This window comes from Dendrobium catenatum, unplaced genomic scaffold, assembly GCF_001605985.2.
Source record: "Dendrobium catenatum unplaced genomic scaffold, ASM160598v2 fragScaff_scaffold_1117, whole genome shotgun sequence".
Lineage (NCBI taxonomy): Eukaryota > Viridiplantae > Streptophyta > Magnoliopsida > Asparagales > Orchidaceae > Dendrobium > Dendrobium catenatum.
The window spans coordinates 268,648-293,950 of record NW_021319579.1 but is presented as its reverse complement, the minus strand read 5'-3'; the positions used below and the strand labels follow the sequence as shown (position 1 = coordinate 293,950).

Here is a 25,303-nt window from a genome sequence, read left to right as displayed (position 1 = left end):
TTCATTCATTTTATTTCATCAGAATGCTCATATCAAGATGCAAAAATCACTATATATCTTAACGTACTCAAATCATACAAAAAGTAATAAATAAAATTTCAATATGTGAAAGTATAAAATCATCCAATAAAAATGACCAAAATAATCAGTATTATAATATACCAAAAGTTATGTGTAGAAGCTAGCTCACTAAATCAGAAGAAAATATAATAAAATTAATTTAATTAAACAGAAGAATAAATTATAAAATTAAAATATTTAAAAATGGAGATAAGATAAAAGTCAGATATAATTAATTATCAGAATAATTTTCATAGAAGTAGTGAAATGAATTGATAACCAAAGTTCATTTCACCTCTCCTCTGTCCTTTCTCTCTCCCCTTCCCTTCCATACTCAGCAAGCCAAATGAGAGAGAGAGAGGAAAAAAAGACTAAGTGGAGAGAAAATATATATTAAAAAAAAATTTTTTTGTGCCTAGCATCACAACACTCTAACACACCGCTACAGCGTTGCATGCTCATTTCATAGTTATTTTAGAACAGAGAGCATCAGCGCCACCACGTCGAATTTTTGTGCCCCAATGCTTGCACTCGAAATCACAGCGCTATAACACTGCAGTTCAGAAATTTCATATATTTTTATTTTTTATGTCTTCAAATAAATTAATTTAAAAACTTTGGGTTTTACATCGTCTTTAGTAGCTTCATAAATCTTCTAGGACTCAAAGCAATATTGTTTAACTGTATGAATTTAATATTAAATTATGTAACCAAGTGATCAAGGGGATTTCCTTTAAAATCAATTTGACTTTAGACCATAGGTTTATGAATTATATATTATTTAATATAGCCAACATTAAATAAACTTAGCATAAAAAAATAATAAACATCTAATTAATGTTATATATAGAAGTATTAAAGTTGGCTAAATATAATAAGGAGGAAAGTAAAGTTAGCATTTGTTTCCTTTATAGACGTGTAACCATTTTTGTTATATTTAACATGTAAGCCTCTTTGTGAGTTTCTATCAAAAAAATGAGGAAAGTAAAGTCGTTCCTAAAATGTATAATGTAGGCCCTAACATATCTAAAAAATGTAAATACATGTATGTGTGTTTATGTGTATGCAAATGTTTATGTGCATAAAAAATATTGTAAAAATGCATACCCCATTATTTTTCTTATTCATAAGAATCAAATTAAAGATTATAAAATTATAATGAGTATTTAGCTAATATGCCATAAGGCCTTAGTCATGTAAACAATGAAAACTTACCCTTTCCTAGAATGAGAGTTGTTTTTAGTTCACTGTTCAAATGTTAAAAGGATGAGAAGAAACTTATAGCCTTGAGAAGTTCTAAGATAGGCTAAAATAATAATAAGAGTGGATTGCGCAAAGATCTTTGAAATACATGGATACACATTAATTGAAGTGATTCAAATTTTCCTTTAGATGAAAACACATTGGAACACTTGTTGGCTATAGAAAATAGCCTTCATATCGAAACCTATTTTCTTCCACAAGGTAGATTCTTCAATTCACCCAAGGTGATGATTTTTCACATGTCAGACATAGACCAATGACTTGTATTTTATTAAATTTATAGCTAAGAGTCCATGTTGTAACCAAGTTTTACTTGTCACATATCCTTCCCCACAAAGAAGTTATCTGGCATCACATGCTAGTTCTACTCGTTAAGAACACTTTGTGTGCCAATAGCTTATTGACTTGCTGACACATTTTGAAGATTTATCATCTTACACTTGATAAGTTTAAACCATCAAGTTTAATACTTAAACACAATGAGCCTTTATATTATAGCATACTATAATAATGCCACTATTAGTTTCAATCCAATCAATTACACCACCAATTGAGGTATATCACTTTTATATTATAGCTTATCTTGTAGTATATCAATTGATACACATATTGTGTGTAATCTTATCATTAACTTAAGTGTAAGATTACCCATTTATGCATTCTATTCTATCTTATAGGTTAGAGTAGTCCTCATAATGAAAAATACATGATTATTTGGCCTTAGGTCAAAGTCCCCTTTATTATATATAAAATTTAGATCATTTTGTCTTTAATTGAATGGTTCATATTGCCTCTTTTTTATGAAATTGTGAGCTTAACTAACCCATTATTGTATATTAGTGAATCATTTTAATTTATAATGTTCATGTCATATTATCTTGCCTGTATAAGTGTCACTTAAGGAAACTTTCAAATTTTATTTTAACAACTAAACATGAAAAGAAGCTAGAATTTTAAGATGGCCTCTCCTCTTTAGTCATCCTTATGATCAAAGAATTTTAGCTTTAAATAAGACTATTCTTAGTCAATAAAATCAAATGTCCCTTAATTATATTTATAAATTGAATATCATACACTAAATTAGATTACTACACTAATTTAACACAATGGATATTGCAATAGACATATCCTTAAACATCCTAGGATTAGGCTGAAGTTATGATTGTTTTTTCTTTCAATAGCTCATAGATTGATGTATTAGCTTGTATTATTTTTGTAGATTTTGATAGAAATATTATTCGAGGCATTACACTTGCTTGCTAACTTTGCACTGCTAAAAAGAATAAAATGATATGTTTTACCTATGCTAAAACTTTGCTTTATAGGGCATCTTTATACTTCTTTGCTCTACATATATACTTTTAGTCTAAGAAAGCACTTTATACTTTTTTTATTTACATATATACTTTTAGTCAAAGCACTATATTCTTATGGGTTGATTCACAATGCATGAAATCATATCATGATATTAATAGAATCCTTCAAGACCCTATATGACATTCTCTATATATAATTAGTTGAATTGTGTTGTATTTATAATAGAGCTAATTTAACAATATTTTACTTTTTCTTGAGGTTTATTTCATGATCCAACTACATTTTAGGATATTATTATTTGTGTGTGTATATATATCATCTAAATAAGTAAATATTATGCTTTAGAATGCTTAGGTTTTGTTTATTTATATTTTACTTTGTGATTGGGCTTGGATATACAATTATTAGGCTCTTATATATTAAATTGTTTACCCAAATAATTAATTAATTTAAAAGAAATCTTAAGAAAATTAGCTTTCTTTCAATCAAATGCATGACTTCTCTCTAAGAGACCCTTTAAAAAAAAAAAAAAACAATATTAAGGCCCCCCTATCGACCAAATATGCTCAATCAATATTTGATTAATTTGCCTTGTCCATTGAAGATGTTTTACTAGAGCCAATGAGAACCTCATATTAACACAAATATATGAATAAACAAGTGAGCTTGCAAAGTATATTTTTCTTGTACCTTATTGAGGTCTAATTAAATAACTCAAAATCAATGTTTGATACATCATATCCATTCATGATCAAGCTATCATTGCTTCAGTGTGGCTCCTTCTTTAGTACTTTAAAAAGATTTTGAATTAGAAGTCTCACTGTGGTGTCAACATTAGACTTCTATTAAATAATGCATAGTAATGTTCGTACTTCAATGATATGCTTAGCCAATAACTTAGATCTGTATTTAAGGCCAGTTGCATCTTTATGATTTTTTGCTATGCTATCTTCAATATTTCTAGATTATAAGACCCACACATTCATCATCTTCGATAATTTTCCTCCATTATTTCACTGTAATGAATGATATTTTCTTACTATGCATGTCTACTTTTTATTTTTCTAATTTGCGTACTTGTGTGCTCTCTTTTACAATACTATAATTCTTATTATTTGATATTCTTCGCTCTTTATGAATCATAAAATTGACATATCCTTGTCATCACCAACTCTAATTGTTTAGTTGTTATACAAGATGTATGCTTGCTCTACAAGTATACTATTTTTAGCAACAAACTTATATACACATGTGCTTAGTTGTACTCACCTTGCATGATGGTCAGCCACTTGTGCCTGTGTATTATTGAATAGGAAAGTGTACTTAACAAATTTGTTGGACCAAACCCAAAAGAACATTAAGGAACACCCTTAATCAAGAATTTTCTTAGGCTTATCATCCAAGCCAGAATTTTCTTAAGAAATCCCGTTAATGAGATTTATCATACTAACAAATGTTCGGATAAAACAAAATACAATCCTTACTGAAACAGTTTAGCCAATATCATGGGTATTTTTTTAAAATTCTTAAAAGCAGAATTAATATCGTTAAAGTATTTTAATTATCTTATCATTATAAGAAATATATTCAATACAGCTGAAAATGCACAAAAACTTCTAAAGCCGAAGCCCACCGCAATTATTTCCTCCAAAATATCTATCAAATTTTCTCCATCAAAGATGAATTTTTTACAACTTCAAATAATTTTATCACAAATACACTCCTGAATACAATCTCCTTATTAGAACCTAAGCTCCCAATCGCTTACCTAGTGATTTTTTTTTTTTCTGTTACTTCTACTCTCAATCTCTAGCATAAATTCCGGATCTCTTAAATGAAAGATAATTTAAGCAAGCACATTACGCAAACTCAATACTTTTAAGGTTTTTATTTTAAACTATTTTTTATCACTTAAAAAAAATCTAATTCAAGCAAGTTTTATACTAAAAAAACATTTTAAATAGCAACAAAATCATTATCTCAAACAAAGCCAAAATCATCAGAAAAATCAACTCTAAAACCAATTGTTTAGACAACTTGTTCAAGCAAAACTTACGCAATAAACAAATATTAAAAACTAAGGCCAAATGCCACAAATTAATGCCAAATTATAGATTATTTTAAATTTAAAATAATAAAAATGAAAATAAGGCCAAATGCCAAATTATAGAAAAATAATTATAAAAAATAAAAAATAAAAAAACAGAGAAGAACTAATCTCACATCAAGAAATTCATATAAATATACAAGGAAACAAGGCACAAAAATACCACCTCAATAAACAGCTTGATACCATCAAGCTCCACACAAACCAAAAAGCTGAATGAAGAGAGGCTATAAATACAAAAAAGATTCCCTCTTTATATATACATATATACACATCACCAGATGAAACTTTTATTACATCCAGTGAACGTACGCTCTTCTACGTTCGATTTTAGACCAAAACAGTACAATACCGAGTTTTTTTAAAAAACTCGGTACTCGGTATTGCGCTTTTTTTGCCTAAATCCGAACGTAGAGGAGCTTACGTTCACTGGATAAAATAAAAGTTCCACCAGATGACTCCCGACTAGCTCTTTTATTACATGTATTTATTAAAACTTGAGGAAGTTATATTTAAAAACCATACTCTTCGAATAATAGTATTTAAAATAAAATTTAAAGACTTTTATTTAAGACAATAGACAAATTTCTATTTACCCTAGAAACTACTTTAAATTCTATTAGGCAACAACATCCTAACAAAAAAATGACAATAAAACACAAAAGTATTAGAAACAGCAAAACATGACCTGCACACTTGGGCAGGTTTCACATCCACATTTTTTCAACCGGCCACCACCTCTCCTCTTAATAATACATCATACATATTACAAGCAAAGGAAATTATAAGAAAATGTAAATCAAATGAGACTAAAAAAAAGGCAAAAAAAAAAACACAATAAAACAAGGCACTAGAAGCATTAACAAACCTACACAACTACAAAGCTAACATCCGGGATAACCACTGGAATGCTAGTCATAGCAGGCAATGCCAACTGCCAAGCCTGCTCTCAGCACTCCCTGAGCTGGAAGAAGAGATAGGATTAAGGCTTCGTGTGGGATGACTTTCTTACTGCTTCTTAAAGCAGTATTTTAGTATAAAAATTTTAATTTTTCTACTAAAATATAGCTTCAAGAAGCAGGAAGAACGCTGTCCCAAACAAAGCCTAAACCAAGCCGCGCTCATCGAAAAGGATCAGATATGCCAGTAACAGGAACACAAGATGGGTTGAATATTTTATTCGGCATGTTGTTGTTATGAATAGACTGACCAGCGCCACTGCCAATAGTTGGTTCCAGCGAGCGAACAAGTGAAAGAAAAATCTCCATTCTTGTCACATCCCTGTTTGCCTGTTCCAGAGAGAATTAGCATTATTAAAAGCTTTTGTCCCATAAAATTGAAAAGGCCGATATTACCTCCACTGCAAAGCGTGCCCAAATTTTGTTTTTTCGAGCTTCCATTACTCCCTTCAAGATGGTCAAACCCAATCCTCTTATCAAATCAGCTATTTCCAAGAAGACGCCTCGCTCCTCACAAAGCATCTAAAAAGCAAGTAATATATATGAGACCATCTGCTGCTGCTAATCTTATCCTATAAATCATTAGAATTTAGCGTATTTCTGGATAAATGCTTATCATAATATTTTGCATGGATAAGAAAATTTTTTTACCTCCACAAGCATTTCACGAGGTGGATTAAGATCCTCGACTATGATCGGGCATGTCATGGGTTGCGAACCAACTTCAAATGCCCAAGTTGCGCCGCCTTGAAAATTATCTTTTAAGAGAACACCTCCATCCTTACTAATAATCTGCTTAACACAAATATTATATATTTAAATTATCATATGTGCTAATTAGTTTTAATAGAAATTCACACGATTACATTTTCTCACTATTAAGAATATTTGTATTTATTATATTTTCTTTTATTGATCCCTTCTCTCTCACCTTATATATCTAGACATACATATACTTGTCTCGTGAAAACAATAGAACAAAGATTCGGTCAGGTTAAGTTTATTCCATTTAAGATGGTATCCTTGCCATGACCTAGAAATCTCTCTGATTTTCTCTAAACACCTCGCCGCACAACACACCAACTTCTGGACCAGGTTGTGGTATTCATTAAACCAATGCATTCAACTCAAACTCATTAGAATTAGTATTCTATAAAGGGAACATGATGACATAGCGCACACAAACAGCATTGTAGTTAAAGGGATATCTACATGCAATAAAAAAACCATAATAACAGTCTAAGCTAAAATTATGACAAAAAAGAGGGAATACTTGGAACATGTGAAGAGATAAAAAAACATGGCAGTAGCAATTCAACGAGTTAAAAAAAAGTCTTGATTATTAAGCAAATGCCCTACTAGCCATGTTAGTTATGTGTGGAATCTAACTGTGATGATCGATTGGGTTATATTGTTACCTCGAACCTCAATTTAATGTGTCGTGCTAGCTACCGGGGGATTCCTCTACTCCCCCTACGTTGGTTAGTGTGGTTTGCACCCGAATTTTTTTTTTCTTACAACACCCATGGCGCTATGTACCCATGGCGCTATGTACCTGAGTGCCCTAGCGCTGTGTTCCGAAGCTCACTGAGCTACAAAGTTTGCTAGGAGAAATGACATATCATAACACCACGATGCTCTAAATTCGGTGCCACAGCGCTACGGGTTTGAGCTTCGCAGCATCGCCAAACGGATCGAGATCAGAGGTTTGAATGCCACAACGCTCCAAACTGGCGCCACACTTTTCTTTCTAGTTTTTCTTAAAGGCGGCGTACCTTAGTGTTATTAATTTGACTTTCTCTTGTGTTTAGAATGTGAGAACAAATTGAAGAGAGAAGAGAAGCAAGGAGAGAGAGAGAGAGAGAGAGAGATGTACTTCTCCTAATTTTCATAGTAGATTTCTTGGTGTGGTGTGGCTTCGTGTTTTTTTTTTCGATTTTGAGTTTTTCCAAGTTGAATCCCGATGTCTTTTAATTTCTGCTAATTTTCTATTTTTCATGTTTCTTTCGTTGCGGTCCTTTACTTCCATCCCCAACAAGCCAATTTTCTAGAAACCTGAACTCTTAATAGATTTTATCAACTTCTCAATAACACTAGAAAGTGTGACATATAATCTCTCAATTGATAAAAATACATATGCTAAATTAATTAGAAAGAATGGATGGCGGGCCATGATGCTCTCTGTCGTGTTACTCAGTTCATTCCAAGAATTTAGAACTAACAGAAAAAGAAAAAAAAAATGTAGAACTAACAGGCGATAACACATACCTTGGGTTCTCCAGAATATCTCAGCTTGTCTGCATGCTTAGCAACACTTTGGAGGAAGAGCATGTGCTTTATGGTCTTTTCCAATAAAGCATCGATGCTACACTGCACACGTGTTATTAAAAATAGGGAATCCCATCATTAAATCAAAATTATGCATATAAAAAAATTATATTTAGATATTGGAACAACACAAAGTCAAGTTTTTTGTAAACCAAAAAAATTACCTTAGCCCCGTTAGGCACAATTTCACGTAATTCCTTGACCCGGTCCATTATTAACTGGCGATCTTTTGGCCTTGGTCTTGGGGCCTCTCCAGGTCGTGGCCTCTTCCGATTAACCTTGCTTGTTTCATCAACCCTTTCAATATGTGAATCAAACAATTTATCACTTTTCATGTTTTTCCCACTTTCAGCCCATAAGCAAATTTGGGATTTATAACACCCTGACCTTTCAGTTTCATTACTATCAGCCGACCTCACGGAAGTTGAAGCTGCTGTTTCTGCATTACTCGTCAGCCTTGAAGGAGAAACATACTCTCCATGTTTTTTACCTGATGAAGCAGACCCATCATTACTAGGAGAACCACAAAAAATTGATGAACTACTAACTTTTGTCGTTGATGTCTTGCAAGTTATATTCTCATCTAAGCGTTGTCTGGCACCTGGATTGATCTTAGAAACAACAGCATCCAACAGCTGGTCTGTATTGGATTCTGAAAATATATCAGTGCAAGATATATCATTATTGACCGAGTAAAATACAGGGGGGTGGTTTAATTGAGTATTGCAGGAAGTGACATCAACAGCCAATTGCTGGTCACTAGTCAAGCCTCCATCCAAACTGCCATGAAGACCCAACACATCAAACAGATCATTCCGTGAGGCAGCCAGTGGAAGGAAGTCTGAAGATTTCTCATTAGATAAATGAAAAGGACTGGAGCCAATCACAACCCCTTGGTTCCGCAAATTTCCGATGTTGAAACTGTGATTAAAGAAACTGTTTCCACTCTCAAAGCCTAGACTAGCACCAACGGTACTTGAAATACCAAGCCTGCATTCTTGAACACGACCATAACATGATCTGGGCGACAAACCATAAGGCAGTGGTAAATCATAATTCTGCTTTAGATGACCAGAACTTGACATTCCTTGGCATTTATTCCTAGAAGAATTGTTGACAAGAGGACTTGTTGAAATTTCTTGTTTTCCATTTGAAGTGTTAATATTCTGAGTCGAGCCATGTGAATTTTCCTTAGTGCAAGCTGGAGCTGAAGTATATGTTCCATGACCATTTGCACTCTCCAAGGTAGCAAATTTTGAATGCAGAGAATAAGCATCAAGCTCTCCAAGCAAGTCTTCCACTGAAGCCTTAATGCCACTAACAGGATCCTGATTTCTGCTACCACACACAGACGGAAAGTTCTCTTCGGTATAAGATAAATTGTCAGTAGTAAGAGTCATCCCATTTGCTGCAGACATCATATCCCTATGGGATATTACCTGAGAATCCACCAGTCCCTTTCCGAGTCTGTTATTGAGATGCAAGTGATAGTTTTCATCTGGATGAATCATAGGCTGGCACAACTCAGGAACAGGCTGTGATGAACTACTCACAATTTTCTTGGTAGACAGCCTTTCCGAATCAATTTTTGACAGTATTTCATGACAACCAGAGGATAATGAAGATGAAGTCTGGCTCAATGATTTTGTAGCTGAAGATATAGAAAGCTGATGGTTGCATCTTAAAGATAAGGATCTATCCGTATTGCTGCAATCATCTCGGAATTGGTAATCAGAAACTGCAGAGCTCATGGATGCATGTTGAAGACTGCTTCGACACAAAGCCTTTTCGGCAGCATCAGATCCAGGTTCACATAGCAACTTCATGAAAGTTGCTCTTACATTATTTACAAACAGATTATTCTCCATTACCTGCAATAACCAAAAAAAATTGCAGCTACCAGCTTTTGACAGAAATTTACTACAACAGGAAGAATTCATAAAGTTACAAAACTTTAAGCAAGTTCATTGTGCTGAAAAAACAAACAGATCACTTGAATCAGCCAGACTAAGCCTTTGTTTGGTAGTGGCATATTATGTCAGTATGTTATACTGTACAAGTTAACTCACTGTTATGCCCCAACAAATAAGAACACTTATATAATAAATAACGCTGACGAAATGCATTACCAAATGAAGCCTTAAACACATTAATTTCATAAGCCAAGTGGACTCTATTTGGGGTGTAAACCAATCACCCCCGGCTTGAGCTTGAACTTAATTAATTAATTGAGCTCAAGCTTGAGCTTAATTCAACAAGTTCATTATGAAAGAAAAAAAATGATTTTGATTCAAGCAATTCTTATGATAAAATGATAAAAAAAATGTGAAATTAGAAGAAACTTAATAATGAATCCCCTATAAGAGTTAAATAATTTTTAAAAATATTTTTTAACAACTTTTTTTATTTAAACTCATGAATATGAATGTATTTAAAGTATATTTTATATATATTTTTTAAAACGAGCCGCTTTGTGACCTAATCGAGTCGAACTTGGTTCAAGCTTAACTCGTTATCTCATTAAGCTCGTCTCACAAGCCGAGCCCAAATCAGCTTTGACTCACCCATACACAAGTTTTGTTACATGAATATATTGTGAAATCTTAGTTTATTAGTTCTAGGCATCAACAACTTCAAAAATTAGCTTTGATTTTTAAGTTTCAGATTATCTTATAATACAAAAATGAAATTTTTACCAGTTCCAAGAGTACCAATATCAACCATGTTCCCAACAATTTGGAATAATGCATAAAATAAATAAAATTGCACTAAACACCATTTTCATTTCAATAAACATAACAGCCATTACATAACATGTAGAACTTTATTTATAATAAAAATTCTACATTATAAAACTTAATACTTAACTTTATCCTAATATGACAAATGACTATTCATTGCCCATAATAATTAAAGAATACTAAAACCGAACTAATAAAAGAAAAACAATGATAACTCAACAAACATATTAGGACAAGACAACTTTATTTATGCTACATCAATCCACCAGGGGTGCAAAGAATGCTACTCCAAATAATTTGAATATTGGTGTAGGAAAAAATAGAAGGCTTCCTATTGTGGAGCTAAAATAAAGAAATCCATCCATCCAATTGGAAAAATATCTCAAAGATATGAATGGTGCACTTTCACATAGAGAGAGAGAGAGAGAGAGAAAGATAACAAACATCATCTATGTTATGTGTGGAATCTGATTGTGTTGATTAATCTGGTTATTATGTTGCCTCGTCAAAGATTGTCGTGTACATTGAGGGGTGCAGGGGGTTTACCCCCAGCTTGGATTCTGGTGCAAAGCACCAAGCACCAAAAACATTTTTTCTGGTACAACGCCCCGACGTTCCGTACCGGTGTGGCATACTCGAGCGCCTCGGCGATGCGTACCTGAGCTCCCCAACGCTTAAAGACAAAGAGCAGAGCAACGCAACGATCGAGATATGGCGCCACAACAAGTCAAGACAGAGATTAAGCGACATAGCATTGAGTGTATGAGCGATGCAGCATTGTCAAACAGAGACTAGCGGGTGCGGTGCATCAATGCTGTGAGACGTACTTGATGGTTTTCTTTCTTGTTTTATAAAGGGTTGCGTCCCTATGAGTTTTATTCACTTGGCTTTCTCTTATACTTTCAGTTATGGCAAGTGTGAGAATGATAGAGAAGATAGATCTATACTTATTTCTCCCAATTTTCATAGTGAATTTCTTGGTGTGGTGTGGCTCCATAGTTTTTTCCCTATTTTAGTTATTTCCACATTAAATCTTGGTGTCATTTACTTTCCATTGTTTTTACTTTTTTGCTTGTTTCATCATTGTGATGTTTACTCCTCATCTCTCCACAACAATCTATAACATATCTATACAACTAATATGAAAGGGGTTTGAGTTTCTTCCCAAACAGAATCTTAGCCTTTCATTTTATTTACTCAAATAAAAAATTCTAGCCTTTCATTTCAATTATTATGATTTATTAACAATTATATAAGTATATTAAGTTTTTATTAATGTAAAATATATTATATTTATTATCATGAAGCTGCATTAATTAATTGCCACACTTGTGATGCTATATTAATTAACTGTCACTTCTAAATTACTGGAATTAAAATGAAATTCTTCCACTTCCACTTCTACCTATCAAATAAAATTCTTTATCTTAAAGAATATATATAAATTAATCCATCAATCTCCTTATTCAAGGCATAGTAATCGACACGGAATCTCCAACTCTCATCATTCTTTTTACCAGTAAAATTGGGCTAAGAAAGGACTCATGCTTGGCCTGATAATTCTTGCTTCCAACATCTCCCGAATCAATTTCTCGATTCCATCCTTCTGGATCTAAGAGTATCGGTAAGGTCTGATACTAATCAGTGACACCCCCTCCCTCAAGATGATGGCATGCTCCTGCTTCCTCAGTGGTGGAAAATTCTGAGGTGGCTGAAATACCACACTGAACTATTGTATATACGGTTGTACTGAAAGAGGGAAGTCTCCCCCTCCTCCAACCTGATCCCCTCCAAGCTCTACAACTCCACCAAAAATCTCCCCCCACACCTGTATGGTCCTCACCATGATTTTGAGAGAGATCATGGCTTTGGATAACCCCGCATCTCCTCTGATCAACACCCTCCTTCCCTCCATCATTTCCATCACCAGTTCTCCCCAATTAACCTTGGTGTCTCCCAAGATCTATTCATTTCATCCTCAGTATGACATCGGTACTCCCTAACTCCAATGGAAGTTCTCCCTCACATGGACCCCCTGTATGGTTAGAATCACCCCCTTACACACTACTCTGTCTGTCTCCACCTTCCATGTGCCCATCATCACCCCATAACATCCTATGTCCACCCGCTTCACCCCCAAAAGGAACACAACCTGGTTGGAGATGAAATTGTGGGTAGTCATACTATCTATCAGCACCACTATCTCCCTATCTACTATTTGTCCTCTCACTTTTCTGGTGTGATTTGAAGTGAATCCCACCACTAAGTTCAAGAAGACCTCCGACATGTCTAAATGCGACTCTTCTTCCTCCACCACTACCTCACTCCCACCTCCCTCCTTAGTTATCTCGTCATCACAAACGGTGAAAACCTGAAGAGTTTGTTCCTTACACATGTGCCCCAGTGTTTACCTCTCATCCCTCTGAAAAACAATCCCTTCACCCTCTTTTCCTATAATTCCGTCTCAGTAGGCTTCTTAAAGTCCCCCCCCCCCAACCCCCCAAGTCTTCCTCCTACAGTCTTCTCATTTGGAGGCTCCCTAAGAATACCTGGTGTCGCCCCCTTAGGTGCCAAAAAAGTGGTGATCATTTTGTACGAACCTCCTGAACTGCTACCTCTAGCCCCCTCTTTAGATGTCTTTGATCCTCCACTAAATAGTCTAGCTCCATAACCTCTCCCAAATCACGAGGCCTCATCACACTAATTATCGCTCGAATCTCTAATTTGAACCCTTCCATAAAATCCCACTTCATTACAGTCTAAAAAAACCTTTTGTCAAAATCTCCCTTCCTTTCAAATTTAGCATCCCTTCGATCATAATCAGCCCCTCCTTTCAAATTTAGCACACATTCGCTCATACACAATCCCCTCATGCCTCTCCTCATACCCTCTACCCATCTCCTTCCCTCCCTTACATAGTGAATATTAACTTTCTTGGGCCCCACAAGGAGGGCTGAAACCCCCTCCATGCTACAACTTTGGTTCCCGCCCAACAATTTTGCTAGGTTTGACCAATTTGGGCCGGCTGGCTGGCTCCCTGCGTTGTTAGGGATAACACGATGGTACACATTATTTCTCATATGATTATGCTTATGTATTTTTTCTACTAAAAATTAGGCAGATGATGGTATACATGCATGAAGGCATCATGCCAAAACCAACATCTATTCTCCATCTCATTTTTCTTTTCAATAATGGTAGCATTTTGGGTCTACAATTAATTAAATTAAGTGATTCAATTTTTTAAATTAGTCAAAAAAAAAGAATATTATAATTGGGGTGCATTGCTCAACCACATAGTATGCTCCACACAATTTGTATTTTTTGAATCTTTTTAATGAGGCCAAAGAAAGTTTAGATTCATGAGTTAAAGTAGATGGCAACTAATTATAACTTCTTAACACATGTCATCATAGGACAAGCTAAAGCAAATAATAATTGACAACCTATAATTTGTATATATTATGATAAGACTTAGGCCTTATATTTTAATTTTTAATGGATGAGACAAGTGACATATATCACATCCTTTCAACCCTTTGTTGCAACAAACTAGGCCAACGTGAGTTTTAATGTCTTATGCATGTTGGTTTCAAATTGGAAAAAATGATCGAAGAGAGAAGTTTGTAAACAAATAATTCTTCTTAACGTTTTTTATTAGTTTCATGTAAAAAAGGCTACAATGCTTGCTCGATTACCAACCAACAGTGCACCCATACTAATTAGTACAACAAAAAAAACGTGCAAATCAATTTGGCACTAATTAAGCTACACTTCATGACTGCTACCCCTAAGAGGCTTAGTTTTCAACTAAAATAACACAATAAGTTTCATGTTACTTCTTAAACAATTTAAACTAGTGTGTTCGAATATGTATCTTTACTGTCATTCTTGATCCAGACTAGATCAACACTATTGGCCATATCATACCAATAGTAACTAGTTAAACAAAAATGTAGGCAATTCAATTTGGCACTAATGAAGCTGCATAGGAATCGTACCAAAGGTGGCATAGCATTCAACTAAAACAACGCATTAAGTTTCATGTTCTGAAACTGTATCAACTTGACCTTCCTATATTTCCATGCATTCAAACAAGTTGCAGGAGTTTTAAATTCCAAATAAGAGGAAAATTCTAAAGAAAGCTGATAACTTAAGCATTTAGACTTTAACAACTAAACAAGACTCGAACAATTAGCAACCTGGCATAAAATATTTACAATAACCATAAAAATTGGTTAAAGAAAAGGATTGTTGAATTGATCAACCTACATATGACCTAAGGTATAAATTAAGTGATATGACAGATTTAAATCTTAGGAAAGTGATAACATGTAAGAATGTAACAAGTGTTTCAAGAACCAATCCTAGCATGCGTTTATTTTAGCAATATTGTTAAATGAAAATTTAGCAGCAATAAGACAAAAATCAGGAACGATGACTGTTTTATATGCCCATTATGGGTGATATAGAATATATCTAAACGCATACCCTCATCGTAGAACCAAATTGTACAACACCATATGGCATCACAGGTACAATAACAATTGTCTGCCAAGAAAAAAAAATTGTCAACATGAATCAACCAAAAGGATAATTAAAATTGAAGAAAAGCAATATATAAGTTAACGTTCACACCTGAATCCCTGACACAAATTGATTTTTCAACTCTGCCAAATGCTGCAAAATTCAAATATATATATATTAAAAATTTTCATTTAATAATAGGCTAATTTGTTATGGAGGTTCCGCATAACAATTGATCATATAGTTTTAAATAAACTTATTGCATACTAAACCTACAAATTCATGAATAACAAAACAAAGCCTCAAAAAGAACAAATAATACAATAGATATAGAGCCAAGTGGCACCATATCACTCAAGATATTATCAAATAGATCAGATGCATAAGGTAACCAAAAAAACAAGTCAAAAAAAGAGTTGAAAATAGTAAACAACATGTGTGACAATGAAGATAAACCAATTATTTCAAAAGAATGTCAGCATTTGTCAACTTTGCAATAACATTTTAAAACGATCCTTCTACGAAAAGAAGAAACTCAAACCGATACCTATACAGAACTTGGATAAAGCAAAGCCATACCGATAATATGGGTCCGCTGTCGTTAGCAACATCTCTAAGAATCCACTGATGATTTCCTATTAAAGCAGCCCGTCCAACTATTCTGAAACATAACACTACATCAAGGACAGTCGCAAAATAACAAATTAAAAACTATAACAAGAGGGTAATTCATCTTTAGGAATTCCATAAATGAGTAACAAAGTAAAACAATACGGCAGCAGCTTCGAACTTTTCCAATTGAAGAGGTAAGAAGAAAACTTTACACACCCATCTCCTATAACATGGAACTGGGGTACCATGGAATTGCTAACCAACTCATCAATGCTGCCCTCTCCATGACTTCGAAATTCAGCCAACAAATTATCTTGAGAACTCGAATCACCACACCCTGAAAGTTGTGCTTTCCCATGCCAATGTCCGTCTTCCCAAACCAAATGCCTGCACAAACCCCAACATAGATAAAGGGTATGCAAAGACTCAAGTTAGACCCAAGTGTTCACAAGGAAGACATTGCTAACCATGCTTCACATAAAAATAGAAAGGAATCAAAGCAAATACAAAATAGACCGGAAACTGCTCATTTAGAAAAACCATCTTTTAAAAACAAATAAAATAATAGCTCGTGACTAAAAAAGGTAGATACAAATAGGAAAGTAACCATCAGACATAGGGGCAGTTTAGTCTCCTACTTTGGTCTGCATTTTAGAAATATTTAGCTAAAATACATCCAAATGAATTGTTGGGGACGTTAATGAGCTGTTTGGCTACAAGTTAGATTAAGTAAATCTTTAAGAGGATTAAAAATTGAGAAGTATTTGGCATGGAAACTGTTAAATTTTGCTCAATCCTAATAACTGTTTGGATATCCTTATATCTGTTAAATCTACGAATTGCGCGTTAAGAGTTTGTGATCAAAATTCTATTGGGCTTGGACCAAAACGCTCGCCAAGTGACATATGCAGTGCAACTTTAATTATGAGAATTTTTTTTGGGATTTTTTATGGTGACAAAGGGTTTGGGATTATAGGCCCAATCCCAAAGCCCACCACTAATCCCAATGGAGTTGCAGGGGAAGACCCGATGTTATGTAGCTTCATTATTTTTTCACATATCTTTTAATACATGTAATTAGGGTTTTATAAATATGTTATGTGAGCTGCCACTCTCCTCAAGTACTAGTTTTCGACAAAGTGAACTCTTCTCCTCTGCCCATGGTTTTTTTACCTATCTAGCATTTTCTACTTATCTAGCATTTTCTACTTGAATCTATGTCTTTTTCTTTGGGTTTGTTGTCCGTTTTTTTATTGATATTATTCTTACAACATAGAATTTAACAAATCCTAAATTTAATTAATACAACAACAACATCAAGCCTTTATACCACTATGTGGGGTAGGCTACATGAATCCTTTTTCTCCATTGCGCCCTGTTAAAGTTAAATTCTCATTTAAATCTAATAAAGAAAGGTCATTTCAAATACTTTCTAACCAAGTCTTTTAGATCTACCTCTATCCTTCTTAACATAAGTCAAATCTAATACATCTACTTTCCTGACCGGGTCATCGAAAGGCCGTCATTTTATGTAACCAAACGATCTAAGGCGACTCTCTCTAATCTTATCTTCCGTTGGAGCTACTCCAGCATTTTCAGGTATATGCTCATTTCATATCATGTCTCTAAGAGTAAAGCCACTCATCCACCTGAGCATCCTCATCTCTGCAACACTTAACTTAATATTATGCTTCTCTTCTAATGGCCAACATTCTGCACCATAAAGCAATGCAGGTCTAACCACTATCTTATGGAATTTTCCCTTAAGTTTGAGGGGGATTTTTCTATCACACAACAAGCCTGATGCATTCCTCCACTTCAACCATCCAACTTAAATTCTACTAATAATATTCCCATCTATTTCACCATCACTCTAAATAATAGACCCAATATATCTAAAACATGTACTCTTATTAATGACTTGATCACCAAAAGTCACAATCCCCCCACTAAAACTATTATTACTAAAATTACATTACATATATTCAGTTTTAGATCTACTCAAATGAAAGCCTTTAGACTTTAAGGTTGATCTCCATAATTCAAGTTTACCTTCAACTCCCTCCCTAGTCTTATCAATAAGAAGAAACAATTCCTAGCCTGATTCATGAAAACCTGTCCTTATTTCTTCTAATTCTAATTGAAAAATCTAAAAGAATATCATCGGCAAAAAGCATACACCAAGGTACAACCTCTTGCAAATGTCTAATAAGAACATTTATAACTAAAGCAAAAAGATATGGACTTAAGGCTGATCCTTGATGTAATCCAATTGAATTAGGAAAATACTTGGACAAACCACCTTGTGTATGGATACAAGTAACAGCTTTTGCATACATATCCTTAATAAATTGAATATAAGCATTATTAGCCCCTTTCTTTTCTAGAACTCTCACATCTCTTGGAACTTTATCATATGTTTTCTCTAAATCAATAAAAATCATACGTAGATCCTCCCTATTCTTTCTATATGTCTCCATCAAACCTCTCAATAAATGCATAGCTTCCATAGTAGACCTACCCAGCATGAATCCGATTTGATTTTGAGAAACGTTAGTATCACGCTGCAACCTATGCTCCATAACTCTCTCCCTCATAAGAGGTAAAAATGGGATTTATCTGAAAAGTATGATTTAAAGTCAAAAAAATTCTGCTGGGCATGATTTAAAATAAACATTGCTTAAATCCTGCCTAAAATAGGACACCAAATAGGCCCTATATCTTACCATTTTGATAAATCACATTTCTGTGCCATTATTGGTTAAATCCAGAATTCGTTTAATACTCACATGATTAAATTGATTTAAAAATTTCTCTCACGCACACAAATCTTGAAGCTTGAAGCAAATAGGCAAACAGTTCATCAAAATTTAACAATAATCATATCAAACAGTTTTCGAATGTTACAACACTCAAGATTTACTAAATAAGAATTTTCAGCATTTATCAAATCCTACTTATAGCCAACCAGGACCTTAAAAAAAAAGGCACTATGGCAGAGAAAGCCCAAATCCTTAACAGCTCAAAGCAAATGTCCAAAAGAAGATTCCATCATCCTCCAACAAAAACCATCACAAGAAGCCAAGAGCCGACAATAACAAAAAAAGGGTACGACCATCCGACAAAACCCTAGCTCCAAGAGGCCCCCCAACATCAAACCAGACCAGAAAATAAGCTAAATCAGAAAAATTCCATGAAAAACACTAAAAACTTAAGCCTTACTTGGGGTTTGGCGATCCGATCGCCCTCCAGAAAACCGCATAAGACCACCCAATCTCGACGCAGAGGCGCCTCAGCGTCTCTCTCAGCTCAAAACCCATCTTATCTGCTCGAAAAAACACCCGAGGAGAACCCTAGCTCGAGATGGAAAAGACAAGAAACGAGCTTAATGCGATCAAAAGTGAACCGTCCTTTCGCAGCTCCGTGCGGCCTAGCTTCCCCGGCAAGATGCCCTCCCAGCCTGCATCGTCCTAAGCCCTGGCCCCCTCTTCTTCCCTTCCGGCTCCACACTCGCGCAGTCCACCGCTGTTGTTCGCCTCCGGCCACCGCCCATATCAAGAAAACCAGAAGCAACCGAACTCTTCACCGTAGTCGAGAGAACCCGATGAGAAAAAGGCAGACAAGCTTCCTTTACAAACTATAAAGCCGCTGGCTCCATTAACGCGGACAGAATCATTCCATGAAAAACTTTCACAAACTCGTAGACGAGAATAGTTTCAAAGCAGCTCCTTCTCTCCGCTCTCTCTCTCTCACTCTATCTCGCTCGCTCGCTCACTCCGCTTCTAGTATCTGCCACTGGTCCAAATCCGCCATCGCTACCTCCTAAATTCCCTCGGAGAGATCCCCAAGCGTTTCCCTGTGTTCCCAATCGCGTTTCCCTTCTGATGCAGCGAAACTAACCGAATAGTTGGCGGGATTTTCGGGGGGCTGCCACTAGACCTGTCGGCTTTATTAAAGGATTGTGGGGTGCGTAGCTCGAACTAGTGCTTGAGAAGGCCTACTGTTTGCCCTTGAAAGTTTGGATTAATTACGGTCGTAAAAGAGTATTATTAGTTGTTAAATATTGGGGGAAAGTGACCATTTATTACCTCTAATTATGGTATCTTTTGATGGGTGTGTGCGGTTCGTGGGGCTGACATGGCAGGAATTGTCTTTAACTTTTTTATTTTAAATTAATCATTATAGTTAATTTAATAGTGTTGGATTTTACCAAAGGCCACGGCATCTTTCCATTCTTAATTACTTATAATATTGGTGCAATTGAAGTATATAAACATAATATATTTAAAATATTCAGAATTATTTAATTAACTATAAAATAAATATTTCAAATATATATTTTTATTTGATAAAAAGTAAGATATTGTTGCGTCCTGGAGTCGAGCAGCGCAGGCGGATTATATATTCAATGTATTAATAAGAGACACCAAGATTTTTACGTGAAAAATTCTGAAAATAAGGAAAAATCATGAGGACAGACCCAATTTGAATGAATCTACTATTATTTGCAGTCAATTACAATGAGGTCCTTCCTTGGGGGGAAGGTCTTGGCTTGATGTACATCATATGGAGTATAATACATGGTGGGAATACAAAAAAATATTATTGACGTGTTCGTTTGGTTGGAAGCACCATAGTTGGTGGGGATGGAGGTTGGAAAGACTGTTGTCTGGCGATGGATGTTGAAAGGATCGTAGTCGACGGGCGACGAAGATTAGAAGGTCCATTTTTTGGTGACGGAGGTCGGAAGGACCGTAGTCGAAGGACGACAGTTGTCAGAAAGATCGTTGTCAGAGGGCAACGAAGGTCCGGCACCAATTGGAGGCAGTGCAAAATTCTAGCTTTAGTTGGTGGCAAGGCAGAAAAATTGAGATTAGTTGGCAGTCAGCTAGAAGTCTAACGTTAATTGGTAGTCAATTAAGTAGCTAAAAGTCTGGCGTTAATTGGTGGTCTGACATAATTCCGAAATTTGGGGATGGGCGGAAGTCCGGTGTCGGGCAAAAGTCTGCGATGGGCGGAAATCTGACGACGAGCGAAAGTTTAGCGTTAGTTAGAAGTCCGACAAAAGGCCAACGACGGTTAAAAGTCCGACATTGGGTAGGAGTCCAATGTCGGGAGAAAGTCCGACATCGGGTAAAAGTCAGATGAAAGGCCAACGACCGACAGAAGTCCGGCGTAGGATAGAGTCCAGCGTTTGGTAGAAGTCCAGCAACTGACGAAAGTCCAACGTCGTGTAGAAATCCGACGAAGGGTGAAAGTCCGGCGTCAGGTAAAAAACAGGCGACAGGGCGAAGTCCGGCGTACGTTAGTGGCCGGGTAGAAATCCGGCGTCAATTGGCTATCGAGAAGCTGTACAACGTCAATCAACAGTCGGGCAAAACTCTGGCGCCGATCAGGTTGCTGGGGTGAAAGTGGTCGAAGAGGAGTTTGAAGGCAAAAGAGCTCTCTTCCTCTTTGGCTCCCTTCCTCCGCGCCAATTCCGAGCAAAGCAAAATATTTGATGATTCTACTAGCCGATCTGCATAGGTAATAGTAATATATTATTGATTAATATGTCAAATGTTATAATGGACGTTTTGAGTTGTATTAAATTTAATAAATAGAGCTCTCTTCCTCTTTGGCTCCCTTCCTCCGCGCCAATTCCGAGCAAAGCAAAATATTTGATGATTCTACTAGCCGATCTGCATAGGTAATAGTAATATATTATTGATTAATATGTCAAATGTTATAATGGACGTTTTGAGTTGTATTAAATTTAATAAATAGTTAAATGAGTTATTAAAAGGCTTTAAATATTTATGAATGAATAATGAACAATTCTCCTTATTATGAAATTATATCTTGTGGTTAGAAGTTTTCACTACCAATTAGAAGATTTTGTGTTTGAGTCATTGCATATATATAATGTGTGTATGAATTTATCTTAGTTGATCCAAATATTCCAACCAAAAAAAAAATTCAACCCCTTCCTGCTTCTCATTAGATGTTTTATAGTAGCTTGTAAAAAAATTATAATCTTTAAAAGCATCTTTAAAATCACATTTACAAAAATTATTGCCGTCTCAAACATATTCTTTATCTTGTAGAGTATAATTTTAGACATTATGGTTCAAAGTAGTCAGCTAATATGTTTTATCATAAAAAAAGAAAAGAAAAAAAATTATTTATTTATTTATTTTTTAAAATAAAAAATTTTCTTTTGAATAGAGTTTTGAGCAGATTTGTAGCTCCATGTCCTACTCTAGATCTGACTCGAAGCACTAGCGTGCCCTCTATGAGCAGTACTCTGATTCCTTATTTAGTTAAAGGCAATCAAACAACAAAAGATACAACGTTTATTCCTAATAATAAAATATAAGAGAAATTATTTATAAGAATTTTGAGTAAAAAAATGAACTTATTAATATATAATTAAAGTTCACTTTAAAGAGTTATATTAGTACAAATTTAAAGATTAGGTGATATACCATAATTTTTAGAAATTAAATTGTATACCAATAAAGATCTTTTTTATCATTTTTAGAAGAGTTTAGTACTTTAGTTGATGAATGATTTTTATTTTTCTTCTAATTTGTGAAACTTTCAAATATTCGAACCAATTTGACTCAATATAAGTTCTATTTTTATAAATTTTGATAGGCCCCGCAATTGCTCGAAATGCAAGAAGGTTTAAAGTGTTGGAGTCTTGTATATTCATACTTGAAATGTATTACGGTTAAGAGGATAAATCACTTATAAATTTTAGCACAGCTTATGATTCACAATTTACTTAAAAAGCAAAGCAATTTTAGAGCTTGTTTGGGCTGATAATATAGTTTTTTAAAATATTATTGTAGAACTGTACGTTACTGAAAAAATAACATTTATATATAGTAGCTATAATAATAATAAAAAAAAGTTGAATAGTTACGTTCTAATAATTACTACACTTCAACATATCTGATTATAATAACAAAATAGTTGTCAACCACAATACTTTTTGAAAAAACAGCAACAACTTGTAAAAATTCTCCCGATGCTCGCTTTACTAGGATTTTTTCTTTGCTTTGCCTTTCGCTATGAGAATGGATCTAGCCGCAATTTTTGCCTCAGGGAAGCTTCTCTCTAGTTTTCTTGATTTTTGTCTGCTTTGGTTTTCTTTTTTCTTTTTGACTGAATGGCGAATGCTCGACTTCGTGACCCATGATTTTTGAATGGAGCTTCTCCGGCTCTTTTGTTTAAGGTCTTATCTGGGGCTTCTTAGTCTTCGGTTTCTTTTCCTGATTTGTGTATTTCTTCTCACTGGGGTTTGCCGGCGTTGTTGATTTCGGAGGAAGAAGTTTCATCGCTTGATGCACCTTTCAAAATTGCTTTGGTTGGTTGGTTTCACGGAAAGCAACCATCTATCGATGCCATTCGAAAGTTTTTCTTTAATTATTTTAAAAATATTAATATTTATTCGAGCCGGCTCACGAGCTTACGAGCCGGCTTGGCTCACTTACACCCATACTCTTGATTCATAATAAAAGCTCCCAACCAATAAATGTAGGTGAGCCATATTTAGCAGTTTGTCTTATACCTCTATTTCTACGCACCTGCTTTTATTTCAGCTAATTAGAGTGATGATTGTTTACAAGAGGAGGTTAAGACATCAAATTGGATATGTGTGTGTCTTTGAAGGATCAACTAATTCATTCTTATTGCATTTGCCTTGCTATTATAGATGCCTGTGAATTGATCCAATATAAGGCATTGATAGTTCCATATAAAGTTTAGGTGTCAGGGCATCCAGATCTTGGAGAGATTGATGCCTGGAAGGGACGATTAACAGCCAGCCATCTAATTAACAAGTTGTTAATTAGAGTCCTTTTCGTATAAATTAAATAGATGAAACAAATAGAAAATATGTGAAATAAAGTGTAAATATATATGGTCTTATAGACACTTAACATTTGTCTCGGCATCATTCTTCACCACTGAGCATCACATGTGGCCCATTCTACTCGAAGAAAGATTCGCAGTTAGAGCTTGCACATGGCTGGGGTCGTTTTTGTTATCTAAGTCTTTGATGTGGGAGGGCGAATTATTACGTCCGGTTACCGGACGTCCGGACACCCAATCCAGACACGCCACGTCATCCGAATACACTGGGTCCCGATGCATTTTGGTGACGTGGTGCGTCTAAATTGGTGTCCGGACGAATCCAGACACCGGACGTAATCATTTGCCGATATAGGAGAGGAGAAAGAAATGTTTTATTTTATTGATTTGTATGTTGTAATACAATGGGTACACCGTATTATATATGGATTAAGAACGAGCTATAAGAAGTGGTAGAAATAAAGTATTGGTTATCGACTTTTCACCCAAGGCACTGAAGAGGAACCCAATAACAAAAAAATAATATTAATGTACATTATATAATATGTAATTGACTCTAATGCTCTCCCTTAAGAATAATAATAAACATTTTTTTTATAATCTTGTATAGAAGTTTGGGTAGGGTATTTGTGAGTAGCGGCTTAGCAAATATGTCAGCAAGCTGTGTTCGAATTGAATGTGCATGAGTTTGATGGAGTAATTGCTAACTTTATTATGGATTAAGTGGCAATCATATTAATATGTTCAGTCTTTTTGTGGAATGTAAGATTGTTGGCGATGTGAAATGAGAGTTAATTGTCATGGAAACATAAGTGTTAGAGATGGTGGATTGAAGCCAAAATCATATAATAGTTGAGTTAGCCAAGCTAATCCTTATCTTCAACAAGAGATCTAAAAACCATTCCTTAATTTCTATTTTTCCAAGAGATTGGTGATTTTTCGAAGTAGTCATTATTGATTTCCTTGTATCGAGGCATGTTCCGCATTGCATTCAAAAGAAGCTTTACATTTTGAGGATGAGGAATTGGAGAAGAATATGTCTAACAAGTCTTGAAGATTGTGACCGTTTTAGCAACGGGTAAATAAGTTTTGAGAAGTCAATGTCTTCTTATTGTGTATATCCTTTAGCAGTTAGTTAGGCTTTTATATTAATTTATGAAATTTTTGAAGTTTAGCTTAAGCATGTAAGTCCATTTACATTCGATGTAATGTTTAGCTAGCAAAGATAGGAATATCTAACTAGGTGCAATTATATTCCAATGCCCTGATTTATGCCTTCATTGTTGCTTGCTATTTGGGAGTATGTACAAGCTACTTTTATGATTTTAATTTAAAATGGGAGGACACATTCAAAACAAAATTTCTATAATCACTTGACAAATAATTATGAGATAAGGAGCATTTTTATTATTAAATTTGCCTCAGGAGAATTATATTTTAGACGTAATAAGAGGTTGCAATTGTACTCTAGGAGGCCGGATGGAAGTTTATGAAACCTACTTGAGTTTCAAGTGTGATTTAGAGATGGT

General features: G+C 34.8%; 1 protein-coding gene across 3 annotated transcripts; it reads right to left on the bottom strand.

Moving 5' to 3' along the window:
• Window positions 1–5,386: 5,386 nt before the first annotated feature.
• On the bottom strand, window positions 5,387–19,833 carry LOC110102548 (transcription factor LHW). 3 transcript variants are annotated; one of them, XM_020830927.2, is made up of 11 exons: window positions 19,137–19,833; window positions 16,131–16,301; window positions 15,882–15,963; window positions 15,414–15,455; window positions 15,267–15,326; window positions 8,422–9,905; window positions 8,199–8,331; window positions 7,975–8,076; window positions 6,358–6,498; window positions 6,103–6,228; window positions 5,387–6,036 (listed from the first exon to the last, which is right to left on the bottom strand). In XM_020830927.2, exons 1-11 carry the CDS (start codon window positions 19,232–19,234, stop codon window positions 5,869–5,871), a joined length of 2,607 nt encoding a protein of 868 aa, XP_020686586.1. In that variant the 5' UTR covers window positions 19,235–19,833; the 3' UTR covers window positions 5,387–5,868. The 3 variants fall into 3 exon arrangements, with proteins under 3 accessions (XP_020686586.1, XP_020686579.1, XP_020686593.1); XM_020830920.2 differs by having other exon boundaries at window positions 8,199–9,905; XM_020830934.2 differs by lacking the exon at window positions 19,137–19,833 and having other exon boundaries at window positions 8,199–9,905; window positions 15,882–15,976; window positions 16,131–16,269.
• Between the last annotated feature and the right edge of the window lie 5,470 nt (window positions 19,834–25,303).

Coding starts and splice junctions, on each gene's coding strand:
- LOC110102548 (XM_020830920.2), bottom strand. CDS start 19,234: ATGGGTTTTGAGCTGAGAGAGACGCTGAGGCGCCTCTGCGTCGAGATT. Junction 16,302..19,136: donor ATCGGATCGCCAAACCCCAA/GTAAGGCTTAAG, acceptor GGGTTTGTGCAG/GCATTTGGTTTGGGAAGACG. Junction 8,077..8,198: donor TTGTGCCTAACGGGGCTAAG/GTAATTTTTTTG, acceptor ACACGTGTGCAG/TGTAGCATCGATGCTTTATT.